This window comes from Bombus huntii, chromosome 18 (genome assembly GCF_024542735.1).
Source record: "Bombus huntii isolate Logan2020A chromosome 18, iyBomHunt1.1, whole genome shotgun sequence".
Lineage (NCBI taxonomy): Eukaryota > Metazoa > Arthropoda > Insecta > Hymenoptera > Apidae > Bombus > Bombus huntii.
The window spans coordinates 4,043,323-4,056,833 of record NC_066255.1 but is presented as its reverse complement, the minus strand read 5'-3'; the positions used below and the strand labels follow the sequence as shown (position 1 = coordinate 4,056,833).

At 46.1% G+C, this 13,511-nt stretch overlaps 1 protein-coding gene across 11 annotated transcripts in view; it reads left to right on the top strand.

The window, feature by feature from the left end:
- LOC126875473 (uncharacterized) overlaps nt 1-13,511 on the top strand; it is a 259,178-nt gene extending 245,667 nt beyond the window's left edge. For all 11 annotated transcript variants that reach the window (XM_050638405.1, XM_050638401.1, XM_050638396.1 and 8 more), the window contains 3 exons: nt 1,004-1,858; nt 2,236-2,481; nt 3,587-13,511. In XM_050638405.1, the coding sequence (XP_050494362.1) occupies nt 1,004-1,858; nt 2,236-2,481; nt 3,587-3,678 (1,193 nt within the window). In that variant the 3' untranslated portion in view covers nt 3,679-13,511. The remainder of the gene's footprint in view (nt 1-1,003; nt 1,859-2,235; nt 2,482-3,586) is intronic.

Genomic DNA, 13,511 nt, shown 5'->3' with positions numbered 1-13,511 from the left:
ATTCTGTCGCGAATCTTCGGCAAGACAGCGAGTGCTGCGGGAAGGGGTTGTTGCCAAGCGGAGGGAGAGGGACTAGCCTGAGGGTGCGACGTCAGATTTGTCTCGTTAGAGTTCGCATTGTGCCTGCCTATGGCCGATTTACGCTCTCTCGTTATAGCGTTCCTTCTTCGTCTCCTAGACGAATCCCTGCAATTCCTTTCTTTCTCCTTCTCGCTATCTAACGAGCTTCCATTAAAGCCATAATGCGCTCCTCTTGCTCGCTTCGCGATTTTTGCCACTCTGTATAATAGCGTGTTCCGTCCTATCTATCCGACGACTTACTCTTTGTCATCTTTCTTGTCGACGACTGGATATTTCGAGAGGTTAATCGATCGATGCAAGAAGGGTCGCCTCGAATTCTGACCCGAATCAGTGTGTTTTGGAGGTGTTTCACAGTTGGCCGATCCGATCGATCTTTCGGCAAGAAGGCGTCGTTAGGGAAGATCGATAGACCCCCATCGAAAGTTTCTTGTTGATTGCTTTCGGTGTACGTGAACCAGGTAATTTGTAATTCAGCTGATCTCCGGTTGCGATGTTTCTCGGTAACTTTGCCGGTGTCTCTCTGCTTAGGGGATCTTGCAGAGAAAGTTTATAGACAGCTGGTTTATCGAGATGCCGGGTCGGCGGCGTTAGGAAAAGGTCCTAATCGATTCGGAACACGTTTGGCATTTCGACAAAGTATCCCCTCCCCCCACCTCCTTTTCGTCGATATTTCCCATTTCTTCTATAGAAAATTACAAAGTACACTCAACTGCTAATGCGTAAAATTCTTTTCACTCGATACTTTTTAAGAACTTTCGAAACGTCTCGCTCTCATAACGTGTCGGTAGAATCGATCGCAAAGACGTGCCTAGGGACTGTGGTGGGAACGGACGAAAATAAACGGTATTCTAATGGAACAGCCGCAAGGATTCTGGAAAAGAATTTTCTCGTTTCTCACGGAACGATTTTCTGAAAATTTCAGCCAGTTCCCCGGAGCCACGTACGTGCCCGTACTTGGGCAAATTTACGGTGACGGGGGTGAACCGGAACCAACGGAACATCCGTGAAAGCCGGAGGAACCAACACCAGGAGGGCGTCAGGCGTGACAGAGAAAAAGTTCGGCACGCCCAGGAACGAACCCAGGAAGATCGACGCGGCCGGAAGCTCGATTTCGACGTGGAGAAACGAAGGGCGAACAACGAATACCTCGTCCATGAGCGAATGGGCAGGCGAGCCAGATCGAATCGCAACAACAGAAACCATCGCGATCACAGCCTCGAGGAGGTGTCGTCCAAGCGAACTTTGGATATCGAGGACCTGCTGCGCGACCACGCTAGATCCAAGATGAGAAGATCGGAGGACCAGCGATCGACCGAAAGCGTGTCGAGGTCGAAACTCAGAAGAACGCACGATCTTGCCAAACGTTCAGCTATTAGTATCCAGCGAACGAGCAATAGATCAAGAAGAAGCCCAAAGATGGAGGACTTCCGGGTAGACGCAGACGATTTCGCACGAATCAGGCAATTCTGGGCAACCGATTTCGACGATACGGATGGCTCGAGCATGCTCGAGATTCAGGGTGATTATTTCGGCGATTACCCGGACACCGCTAACCTGCCAAAAAAGAGGTCAGGCAGAGAGATGACGTCGAGCCTGCTGGCGAGAACGAGGAGAAACGTCGAGCAGCTGAATCCTAGCAACGGATCTTTCGAGAAAAGGGAGAAGAGAGAAGAAGATATCTCTAGATGCAGCTCCGAGGTTACTACCATAACCATAGGATGTTCTACCGCGGACAGAATGGAATTTCAGACGGACTGCGTCGAAGACAACGCGATCGGTGAGTGAAAATTTCAATTTGACAGAAATTCGATCATTTCTGTTTTCACGGCTTGGCAATAAAACGTTATTTAAATTTCGTTGGAAAGTACCACCGATCTGAGCGGGGTCGCTGAGCTCACTGATAATTAAAATTGCATCGATAATACGACTCGCGTATAGATTCGTCCGTGCAGTTATTGTAGCAAGATCTTTCAGCTTTACTATCCGTAGCTTCTCTATTCGTCGACGTTCAACTTCCAAAGTTGTCGGAGTTTGTTTAAAGGATAATGGCACTCGACGGTTAACGAGCGACTCGAAATACCTCCCACCATTATTCTGCAAGTTCGTTCCGTTAGAGCGGCAGGGATAAAGAAGCCTTTGCCTTCTCTTTCGCAGCGTACTCCTGCCACGGTAGGTGGTTCGACGCGGAGGGCACCCAATTCGTGATCGCCACCCAACTGGCACCTGGCACGAGCTGGTCCAGCGAGAACAACAGGCCCCAGCCGTACAGAAACAGTCGAAGATTGTGCTTCATGTACAAAGAGAGCGGCGGAGTTGTCAGTTTGACTGCCAGCGAGGTCGCCTGCCAGAGGGGAATTCCGCCGCCCCCACCTATGTTGGCCTTCAATGCTACCAGTACCGGTGAGTACCTCCTCCTTTCCTTCGGCACTTCACTCTTGAGGATCCTTAAGGTCTCCGTTCTGCCTTGCCGAGGACGCGTCTCCGCTGCAATGAACCTAACAGTTTTGTTCCGCAACTACCGCCGCTCCGCGAATCTTCCTTCGTTCGAGCACTTTGTCTCGAGATTTAGAGGCTGCTCCTCCTCTCCCCCCCCCCCTCCGTTGGGGAACGGAAGAGCATTGTCAAAGAAATTAGGCCACTTTCGTGGCACTCGTTCTTCTCTAGATTCTATCTTTTCCTAGGACTTCGTTCTTTGACACCGTAAGATGCTATTTTCTATGCTTTCGCAATTTTTCGCGTTTATATAACTCAACATCGTTGCTATTTAACAATTAATCTTCCGAAAGATACGATCATTCGGAAGCTTCATTAATGAAAAATACGGACGCGAAGTCGCTTTACGTCGTCCTTGCTTACGGCATCGTTCCCTTATTTGTTCGACGTTATCAGATTGTGTAGCGCTCATCTGCGTGCTTCAGGTTGAAGCATCCTCGGAACTTGAACCGTTATCTTGTCACTCGACGGAGGATCCTTCAGTTTCGTTGCCCCGTCGTTGCTTTGTTTGCTACGCCTTTTCACCTCAGACTTCGCCAAGCTTATTGAAAGACCTACCGATTTGCTTCCCAAATACTTCGCGAAGTTTCGAAACGGTGGTATCCTTATTTCGTACCTTCGGGAGAAACATCAAGGTTACGTTGCATCGATGCGAGATTCGACGCGTCTTCGAGGAAAGTTATCGCAGCTGTCCATGAGAGAAGAAGTGGCGTGAGATGCGAATTTTCTTACGCGGCACGGAATGCAGTTTGACAGCGCGACAGACTGCAACGTCCAATCAAAATCGTCGCGTCAGCGATTGTCATCCAGCGCATTCTAATAGCCAGATGGTGCGCGACAGCCATGCATAATTTACTGCGACACGTAGACGACTTCGCCTGACAAATGTACCGTGACATCTCGTTGATAAACGTCGAATTAAGCGGCGGCGTCGCTTTAGCCCATCGATGTTTACCTAATCCTTACCTTGGTCCGATCCAGCCTAAGAACAAACGTGATTTTGTGCTTGCAGGTCAGTGCATGGAAGAGAACAGGGGCTTTGTTACTCGATCGACGTACCTGATGATCGTCAGCCTGACGGCGGTCGTCGCGATATACAGGTGATTCTAATCGAACGGACGACGATCTCGCGACCGTTAAAACTCAACGTTTGTAATCTGCGTTACTGGACACCGTGTGGGTGACGAAACGAGGTGGTACACGTGTATAAAAAGAAAATATATATATATTATATATTATACATATATAATATACATATATATATATATATATATATTATATATAATCGCCTTTGGCGCGAATCACCGAACAAGATCGGTCGAGCGTCCGGGCCAACGAGAAAGAAGAAACTGAAAGAGAAAATGGCACAATCGATACTTTGGCTTCGAACGCTCGTGTCCGTAGCTCTTGCTAGCCTCTCTGATTCGTCGGGAGAAATTCGTGCTCGCACGACCATCAAAATTTTTTCGCGCAACGAGAGACGAGGAAAGATATCGAGGTTCGTCCTAGCTAACAGTGCCGGTCCCTGATTCGATTCGATCTCGAGGAACGAAAAATAAAGTCGCCTATAATAAAGAGACAAGAGGCAAAACTCTGATTTCTTCCGTATGAGAGGTGCTCCTCCAGACCAGAAGGAAAATCAAGTAGACAAGAAAAGAGGGCGGAACATCGTTTGGGAAGGAGACGGATCCGATCAAGATGAACGGTTTAGTGACGGAAGGGAAAGAGGAAGGAAGGAAGGAAGGAAGGAAGGAAGGAAGGAAGGAAGGAAGGAAGGAAGGAAGGAAGGAAGGAAGGAAAGAAGGAAGGAAAGGGTATTACTTTTCGAAGGAAATTTTTTTCTCAACGACGGGAAAGGAAGCCGCTTGTTCCTTCGAGAGGAACGATGTAAGGAGAGCGAGGGTGAAGGGTCGTGAAGATCGAACGCGAATTTCCCCTGGCCAGTAGGTTTTTTACCGATGTAGCTCGTAGGCACTAGCTAATTAAAAATCGGGTAAAGATAACAAAGTAATTACACAAGTTTTTATGGTTAGACCATATCACGAGCGAGATCACGGCGCACGATCGATCGGATTCTTTAGCGAAAGGTGACGAGCGATGAGAACGGGATCGATTGCCGGCCCGCAACGATACCGAAGAGAGAAGAAAGCAACATCACGTTTTAGTTAGTAAGACGATCGACCGGCAGAGGTCGTTATCATTTAAGGTAGAAACTACATAGAGAATAGCTTTAATAAGGCGTGAAGGGGAACAGGTTACTCGGCAAATATTTTTCACACCCGGCTGCTCCTTTCTTTCCACGATCCTACAGAGTACTGTAAGTGGGTGTACCGTGTATTTTGTATTACCAGTTCGAAGAATAGAAGCCGGCACGAAGAAAACAGGAGTGCACCTGTATCTCGAAACATCGTGGATCGTTGTTACTAAAGCGCCATCGACTTTTCGATCGTAGCAACGCATCGTTTTTTAGAACAATTTGAGCGCTATAGATTAAATTATACGATAAAAACAAAGACGTACCATTTTGAAGTTTCATTTCACCGAGAAGTACAATGTTCGAACGGCACGGAAGATTCCGCATCCGTTAACAGATTTTGGGCCAATCGAGAAAGCTCGCGGCAGAATTCAATTACCACACGAAATATTAGTAGATGTATTAAAGGTTGATTGCATTGTAGCTGTTATATAATAGCTACAAAGGGCTATTAGCCGTGTTATAGCTGAATGTATAGCGTAACTATTATATAATAGCTGTAATAGCCGCTAGCTGTATTAATAACCGACCGAAGGGGAAAAACATATTTCAAAGCTTCCGAGTTAACTGCGTTATTTTTCTATTGTACGATACAAAACAAAAAAAAAAAAAAAGCACGCGTCGCTCGTCCACGATGTTTAGAGAGCCGGACACAATGATCGATGCTACGAATTTATTATCGCACCGAATATTATTCGCCGAGTAAAACGTTCGATCTGTTAGAATGATCGCGAAGAGTGAAACGTGATTGACACCGATACACGCGCGTAGCAAACAGTGTTAAAAGGTGTTAATGAAGTAATTAACGCAATACAATCTATCGTGTAGTAGGATTATCTGATGCGCCAATGGGCTAAAAAGCGGAGAGGAACGAGAGACACGAGGAAAGAATCAGGGTCCGCCCAGCCGAAATTTTATTTTTGTGAAAAATCTTTGAATAATAAATCATCTTGCACCGAAATAATCTATATCCTGCCCGCTAATAATTTATCGTATCAATTGCGTATTAACCCGAAACTATTTGCGTATAACTTCAACGATCGCAATGTATTCTGCATGGCTAAACAGAAACGTCGTGCCCGATGATAAATTTAATCCAAATATTTCTGGTATTTCGAGAACATCACTATTTCGACGATTCAATTAACTTCCATCGCATCGGGGCGGTGAACAACGATAGGCAATTTCAAAGCGCCGTAAAATTTATTTGATCGCCACTTGCAGAATATCAGCGTTCCTCGAACACGCTACGTTTTAATGTTTCGAACGTTAATCGATTTCTATAAATGCCACTTTCTTTTCTCGTTAATTACGAACAGAGATCGGGTTACTACGCGAAAATTAGGTTTACTTCGAACGAGGATTCGTTAAGCTTTCCGAACAATACGAAGGATCATTCTCGAGAGGGGAGAATATCGGTAGACAAACGGCCGAACGTGTAAAGTGTAAAATTGTAACTGTGATGGATTTTCCGGTCCGTTATACCGACTCGCAATCGGGAACGTTCCCCTCTCATTCGTGCGTTTGCTCCGGATTATTCGTTCTTTTCTTCTGGCGACACTGATTCTTTCTCGTTACGATCTTGGTGATGTTTATTTTTCTTTGTCGAGCGTCGATGGGTCTCGTGGAAAAATTCCTGTTGGTAAAAGTTCCAAGGCGGATATCCCCGCGGTAGTTTATCGATGCAAACGGAGATCGAGAAGGTGAAACGTGGAATATAGCGTGAGACAAATTGGCCACTTGTTCGACCCTTATCGCGCCGAGGGGGAAAAAAAAAGGAGTCGATGGGATATTTTATTAAAGAACTGGAAACTCCGAGAGCTATGACGTTGATCTTGCGAATCGAAATGAAATTTACCATGACAAATGTCGAAAGAATCGGAATATCGTGCGCGATCATCGAATTGGTCCGCGTTCGCGATTCTCGATCGCGCGTAAACATCGCAAACGATATCATTTCCGGTATGCCGGAAGGATTTCGAGGAACGGCCGGGTTTATTTAAAAGTCTGGAGACGAAGGAATTTTTCCAAGAGCCCGACAGCGCCCGCGTTAACGTAAGCAATAAGCAATAAAGTCACGCAACGGCTCGATCGTGTAGACAAGAGATGTTGCGTTTCACGAGAAAACTGTACCATCGCGTTATGCCAGAGATCTTCTATTATATTGGTTTGTCCGAACGGATTTTCGCGACAGCGACCGAAAACGGAGAGAAAAGGGAGACGCAAGTGGATACGGACCGATCGATCGCGAGGTAGGACGCTACGATATTATTGTAACTAATATAGAGTCTATATTATATTATTGTACAAGCATCTTTGTAATAATTAACCCGAACCGAGTGACGAGAGGAAACGAAAAGGGAAATACGAGCAATGAGGCACGATAGAAGAGTACGCAACAATAGAAAACGGACACAAAACAAAGCGAGAAAAAAGTTAAAAAAGAAGCAAAAAAAAAAAAAAAAGATAAGAAAGAAAGAAGGTGAATAGAGAAAGAGAATGAAACATAAGAAAAGCCAATCGCTATTTTACCACTTTTCCAATCGCGGTACACGTAGTTTTCACGCCGTTAAATTTTTCTTCGTGCTCATTTTTGCGACGCGGACGAGGACGAGCCTCTGATCCCTGAAAATTTCGCGTCTGTAAATATATCTGTGGCCACGCGGACTCCGCTATTCTAAATGCATGTCTCATTTTTTATCGGCATTTTTCGTTCAGTTGCACCTCGTCGAGAGATCCTCCACTCCCCTGATCTCTCGAGATGAAACATAGGTATTTCGGAATATCGTACAGGTTGCGTCGCAAAGGCTCGGCGTCGTGCGAAAAAACGTTCTTTTAGATATGAACAGAGTAGTACGTAACTATATAGAGGAAAAAGAGGGCTGTCGACGTGCTTTTTCGTCGGGAAGAAAATATCGAAGCGTGGAAAAAATGCCCGCGCGACATGCGGAAAAATGCGGTGGATCAAAGGCTCCTTCTCTCAGAGGCGTTCATTTAATCGAGTGAAAGACGCTCTCCTTTTCAGGGTTCTCGCGAGAGAAAGATCGATCGACTTTCGTTAGGCTTCTCGGCAAGTACCTTCCTGACAAGTTACTTACCGTCGTTGCGCACAGAAAATCGCGGATTAGCGAGTCACGAGGCGTTTTTCTTTTTTTTTTTTTTTCTTTTCTTTTTTCTGTTTCGTTCGCTCTATTTTACACGTTTTTGTTCGTTTGCTCACCAGACGAGTAGAATACTTAGTGGTTTAGGACTTTTAACGATTAGCACCTTAGATGCCGTACTGTACCTAAGAAGATGCAACGTATTTAGCATAACCTTAAGGTGAAAAACATAGCGATTAAGGATTACTCTAGCTTCATAGGGGTAATAAGCTCATTGTGACAGCAATCAGAGGTGCCCCGCGGTCGAAGCGCGAACAAAACAACCTTTTTCTTTCCCCGAGCACGTTTTTCGATCACCCATCTCGCGTCTGTCGCGCGTGCACTTCTTGCGAACAGTCTCGAATGCCAATTCTGTCTGGAGCGTGCGTAAAAGATGTTTCAAATCGATAAGAACGAGTCTCAAAAAGAGAGAGAGAGAGAGAGAGAAGTGAGCAGGGGCGCGGCAAGGATTTCTACTAATCTAACGAAGCGTCGGTTACTCGAATCGCTCGGCTACCGGGTCCGCATAAATATCCGAACAGCTTTTTTCGACAGCTCGAGTTTATAGACTACTTCCGTTCCACGCGAATACTTCAACTACGGTTATCGTGCTGAAAGTCAAATGTTACTCTCGGCGGCGAAATATCGGGACGATTCGAGGCGCGGAGCCTTAGCGGAGAACCTCGACGATCGAAATTCTACGAGTCTCGGACCCAGCGAACGGGTTGCCGCGTCCTGCCGCACGTCACCCATTCAACGATCAATCAGAATCACACGAATTCGCTGTTAGGACAAAACCGCGGACCTTCGATAAGAAAACGAAAAGGTCGGAGATTCGGCAAATCGTCGAATCGATAGCGATAGATAGTGGCGTTTAACCGCGGGTAGGAGGGACGTATTCGCGAATGATAGTTAGAAGTTTGTTATTATTTTCGATTTGCCCGACACAAACAACGCCGAGGGATTTGATAATTATCAGAGCATCCTCAAACATCGTTACTGACCGACCGCCTAGGTTCGCGCCACCCGGCCTCTCGTCAAACACGCGCTCCGCTTAATGAGATTGATGCAATCGGCCGATGCATTTAATCCGGTTAATTTACATTGGGTCCTAATATCGTACGCGAATATTCCGCTAATGCAGTCGGTAATGAGAAACAGAAAATTGCTTGCACAAACTGCTCCCTTTCCCATCCCCCTGAACGCGCGTACGCGGACAAGCGGCTGTGAGCGCTCGTGTGTACCATCGCCAGAGTTCGCTTTCGACGAGATTTCGACTTCGCGCTTACTCTCCGCGTTTTTCGATTCGTCCGGAATCATCGTCGTCGTCGTCGTCGTCGTCGTCGTCGTCGTCGTCGTCGTCGTCGTCGTCTTTTCCATTGAAATTTCCAACGGAGCATCGCGAATTAATTTGGCTTGACCGATCGAGGGGAACGATTCGAAAAGCGATCGAATTTAAAGCGTGGATAACGAGAGTAAACGAACGGTATAATTTTCTTACGCGTTCATTTTCGAGGTCGACCGCTTTGACGCGCCAACGTGCCCCACTGTCTGCGAACAAAAAAGTTTAATTACGGTGGAAAAAAAAACCGACGGGTAGGACGGGAGAACGAAATTAGTCGGTCGAGAGAGGAAGAAAAGAAAGAGGAAAGGAAATGGCGAGCAAAACTACGGGATAAAGATGAGCTGGCTGTCGAGGGAATCCAGGGGAAAAGCAACGTCACAGTCAGAAACAGGACACGTTTACGCGGCCTGGATGTCGGTTAACGATTTTATGGAAACCCGTCTAATGGGATTATCGGATTACTTCCGCGTCGGTACGGGTGCTCTACTGCAGTTTATTATTCTCATACAGTGGATTATACGCTCGTTCTTGAATCTTCTTCTATAGATCGTACAAAGCCGGACCTGCGAGCGGCGTGTCTTTCAGGAATGCAGGCACGTTTGCAGACGTTTGCCGGCGCGCGAAACGGTTTGCCGCGGTTTACTCGCGCGCTAAATTAGCACAGAGTTCGAACGTTTCGCGGCATAAAATTCAGCGAGAAACGTAATTGCTGGTTGGCCAAGGCGGCGTGATTTTCCGAGATTTCTAACGTCTTTTGATTCTCCTAGTTCGACACGTGCGATTTTATTAAATGGCGATTTAACGAGCTCTCCGCTAACGAGGTAATCTCGAGCGCGTCTTTTTGTACGATCGGCGTTCAATTCGGTCGAGTTTCAGCCCCTTATCGTTTGCTCTAACAGCAATAGGCAACCCTTAATGATCCCGCGTGACGCATCCGGGCCGATTCGAAACCGTCGCTCGAAGATTAGAAAGGCATCGCGTGCCATATGGGGACGAGCGTGTGCACCCCTGGCCGAAACTTCTCTCCGCGTACGCTCCAGCGAACCGAGGACGTTTTCAATCAAGGGACAATCATCCCTCGACGAGCGATCGAACCTTTTTATCGAATCATCGCGGCCCGTCGTTTCCATCCTTCGAACGAAACGTCAGCGGCCGATCATCGAACAACGACGAGAATACTTTTTCGCGGCGAGGGTACATATGGAGCAATATAAGAGTGAGTGTGCGTTCACGAGAAACAGAGAGGGAGAGAAAGCGATCGAGAGCGAGAGAGCGGGAGAGAGTGAGAAGAGTCACGATTCAACTACGATATAAAGGACAAAGTCCGAGGGTAGACGGAAGAATACCTGGACGAAGGAGGCAATATTTTATAATACGGACAAAGCATACCGCTTCAGAGTTTCTAATACTTTGTTACTTTAATTTTCAATAAATAATTATTATCGGTGTTACAGTAACTTCAGCCTATACGATCAATTCTTTGAATTCCTCGCGCGACGAACGATACGCACGCCTCTTGAGTGATCGATTCGAGAGACGCATCGATTACTTCGGCGGAATTTCTTTTCTTCGTTCTTCGTCGAAAGAGTCGACCCACTCGAACGTTCGCCCTTTTACGAAGAAGCTCCAACCGAGCGTAACCAGGCCCATGCCGACAGTCCTTATTGCGTACGTTTGCGCACACTTTACGATACGCATGTATATAGATATACATACATATATGATCGCATACCGTGTGTATAATTTTTGGTCTCGTGGGAAGTGCCGGGTGCGCGACGCGTTGCGTGTTTAGCGAACGATGGAACCGCGGGGCAATGACGAGACGAAAGAGAAAGAGGAGGAAAAACTGTATGCCGATTCGATTTTAAATTAGAGGATCGATCCTTGCTTGATCGGCGACCCGGGGACGGTAGGTGCATCGTCAACGTTTTAATATATCTCGAATTTACATTTAAATTATCAGTGAAATTCGTAGATCGAAGTTTCGCACGAACTTTTACAAAAATTACATATTTAAATTTCAAATATTTGGAAAATTCTAAAACGGTCGGTCTGGTTGGTTAATCGGATGGATGATGGCGAGTACACGCGTAAGCAATCTGTAGACGAAACGAGGAGGAGCGCAGTCACTCTCGCAAAGTGTGATTCATGAACCGTTCGTTTCTGTGCACCAGGTCACGGTCAGCAACCAATGAAAAAGATGATTCTCCTTATTTAGTGGGGCAAGCGATCAAGGACATTGCTGCCGGCAGTTTTACGCCGGCAGCCGAGCGAATGATTTTCCAACATACCGCGTAAAAATAGCGGCCTCTGAGAAAAGCATACATCGCTGGAACAGTTAATAGAATGTCGATTCTCTGGCTGACACGTGTCGGATGTGATCGGGGATAAAAGCTGCCAGGACAACGGACGAACGGAGTCGATAGAGCGACAGCAGTTCGCGAACGTTCACCCGTGCAAACAGCGTTTCTCTTATTTATTTATTACGATTTTCTCCCGCATGGAAACAACCGATCCTACCCGTTCGTATCGGTAACTTACGTACATCGGGCGCAAAACAAAGAATTACGTAACTTTGACGTTCGATTATCTGTTCTTGTCGTAACCGTGATAACGTAGCTATTTTAGCGCAATCGCGGTGATTTTGCGAAATCAGAAACGAACTTGGCGTGGCTTATTGAACGTTACACGCTCCGAGTAGCGATACTGGCGTGCCGCTTCAACCGAAATTTATCAACTCGAAATCGTTCGATGGACCGGAAATGGCCGGGTTAAGAGAACGCCGGAGCATCCAGGATTTTTCGCGTGGTTGCTTAATGTTCGATGCGTCGCGAGTTGCGCACTTATCGCCACTTCGCAATTTCGTCACCTACGACGCGTGCGATTCAACGATGAGCACGAACCATCGATCATTAGCTGCGCGAGGTTTAATTGCGTCGAACGATTCAATTTGACGAGTCAAGCGTAGAATAGACGGATCGAGCCGGCCGATCGGAATTTAGTTTTGACCACCCTCCTCGATTCTAACTTTCCGACGCACCGCGCGTTGCAAATTGTACAATGTGCAATCACGTCGAATCGACGAAGCGACACGGCCCGATGTAATCGAGCACGATCGTTAAAGATCGTCACGCGATCTCGTCCTCCTGCCAGTGGTAATTTGTGGGATGTCCAGCTCCGCTATCGGCGTCGAAGAAAAACGGAAAGTAGACGAGCGAGAAATCGAAATTCGCCATCGCTGTTTCTATATTTGCGAGATCTATTCACGAGGTTCAACGAGAATTCGGATCGTGCTCCGATCGTCCCCAGTGTCGTTCCGCAGAAAAAAAGAAATAAATTAAATAAAATAACCGATAAGAAGAAAGATAAAAGCGTAAAGAGGAAACAGAGTTACTGTAGTCTCTGTTGGATGAATGACAGAAAAGCAATACTGCATGAACGAGGCATGCGTGCGAAGCGAGTTTGCGAGAGAGTGAAGCGAAACAGACGCGAAAAAGACAAGCATGTATCGGCAAGAGAGAAAGAGAGAGAGAGAGAGAGAGAGAGAGAGAGAGAGAGAGAGATGCTCAGCGAATGACAAGTGTGTAAGCTACCTGTGCCTTGTAACAAACTATGTATGTATATACGTATTATATACACATGGTCACACGAGGAAGAAGAAGAAGAAAGAAGAAGTACATTACATACCACACATGTAACACACGTAAACTCTCACGGTAATCTATATATTTAAAAGAAAAAAAAAAAAAAAAAGAATCGTTGCCGTCTCTTCTGAAACGCAGCAAGAAAATTGAGAATCCCTCTCAAAATTTCGTTCAACGCGCGCGTAATGATCGACAGGACGAAGATACCTGGAGATGGATGGCGGAAGAGGTGACGGGAAAAAATAAAAAATCTTAACGAATGAAATAAAGAAAAAAAAAAATCGTAAAACAGAGGAAACAAATACAGTGAAATATGTTTGTTGAATTGAATGAAAACACAGGAGAAAAAATGACGAAAATAGCAATAATCGAATCTCAGACTGAATTATAAAATGGAAAAAAAAGAGAAAAAAAAATGGGAAAGAATCGAATATTACACCGCAATCTTTGTTGTCGCGGCGGCGACGCGCGAGCGTGTTAATTATTATAAATACTGTTACAGTGTCTTGCTACACACACATTGGGGAGATTAAAATAAAATCTCGAAGCTCGAA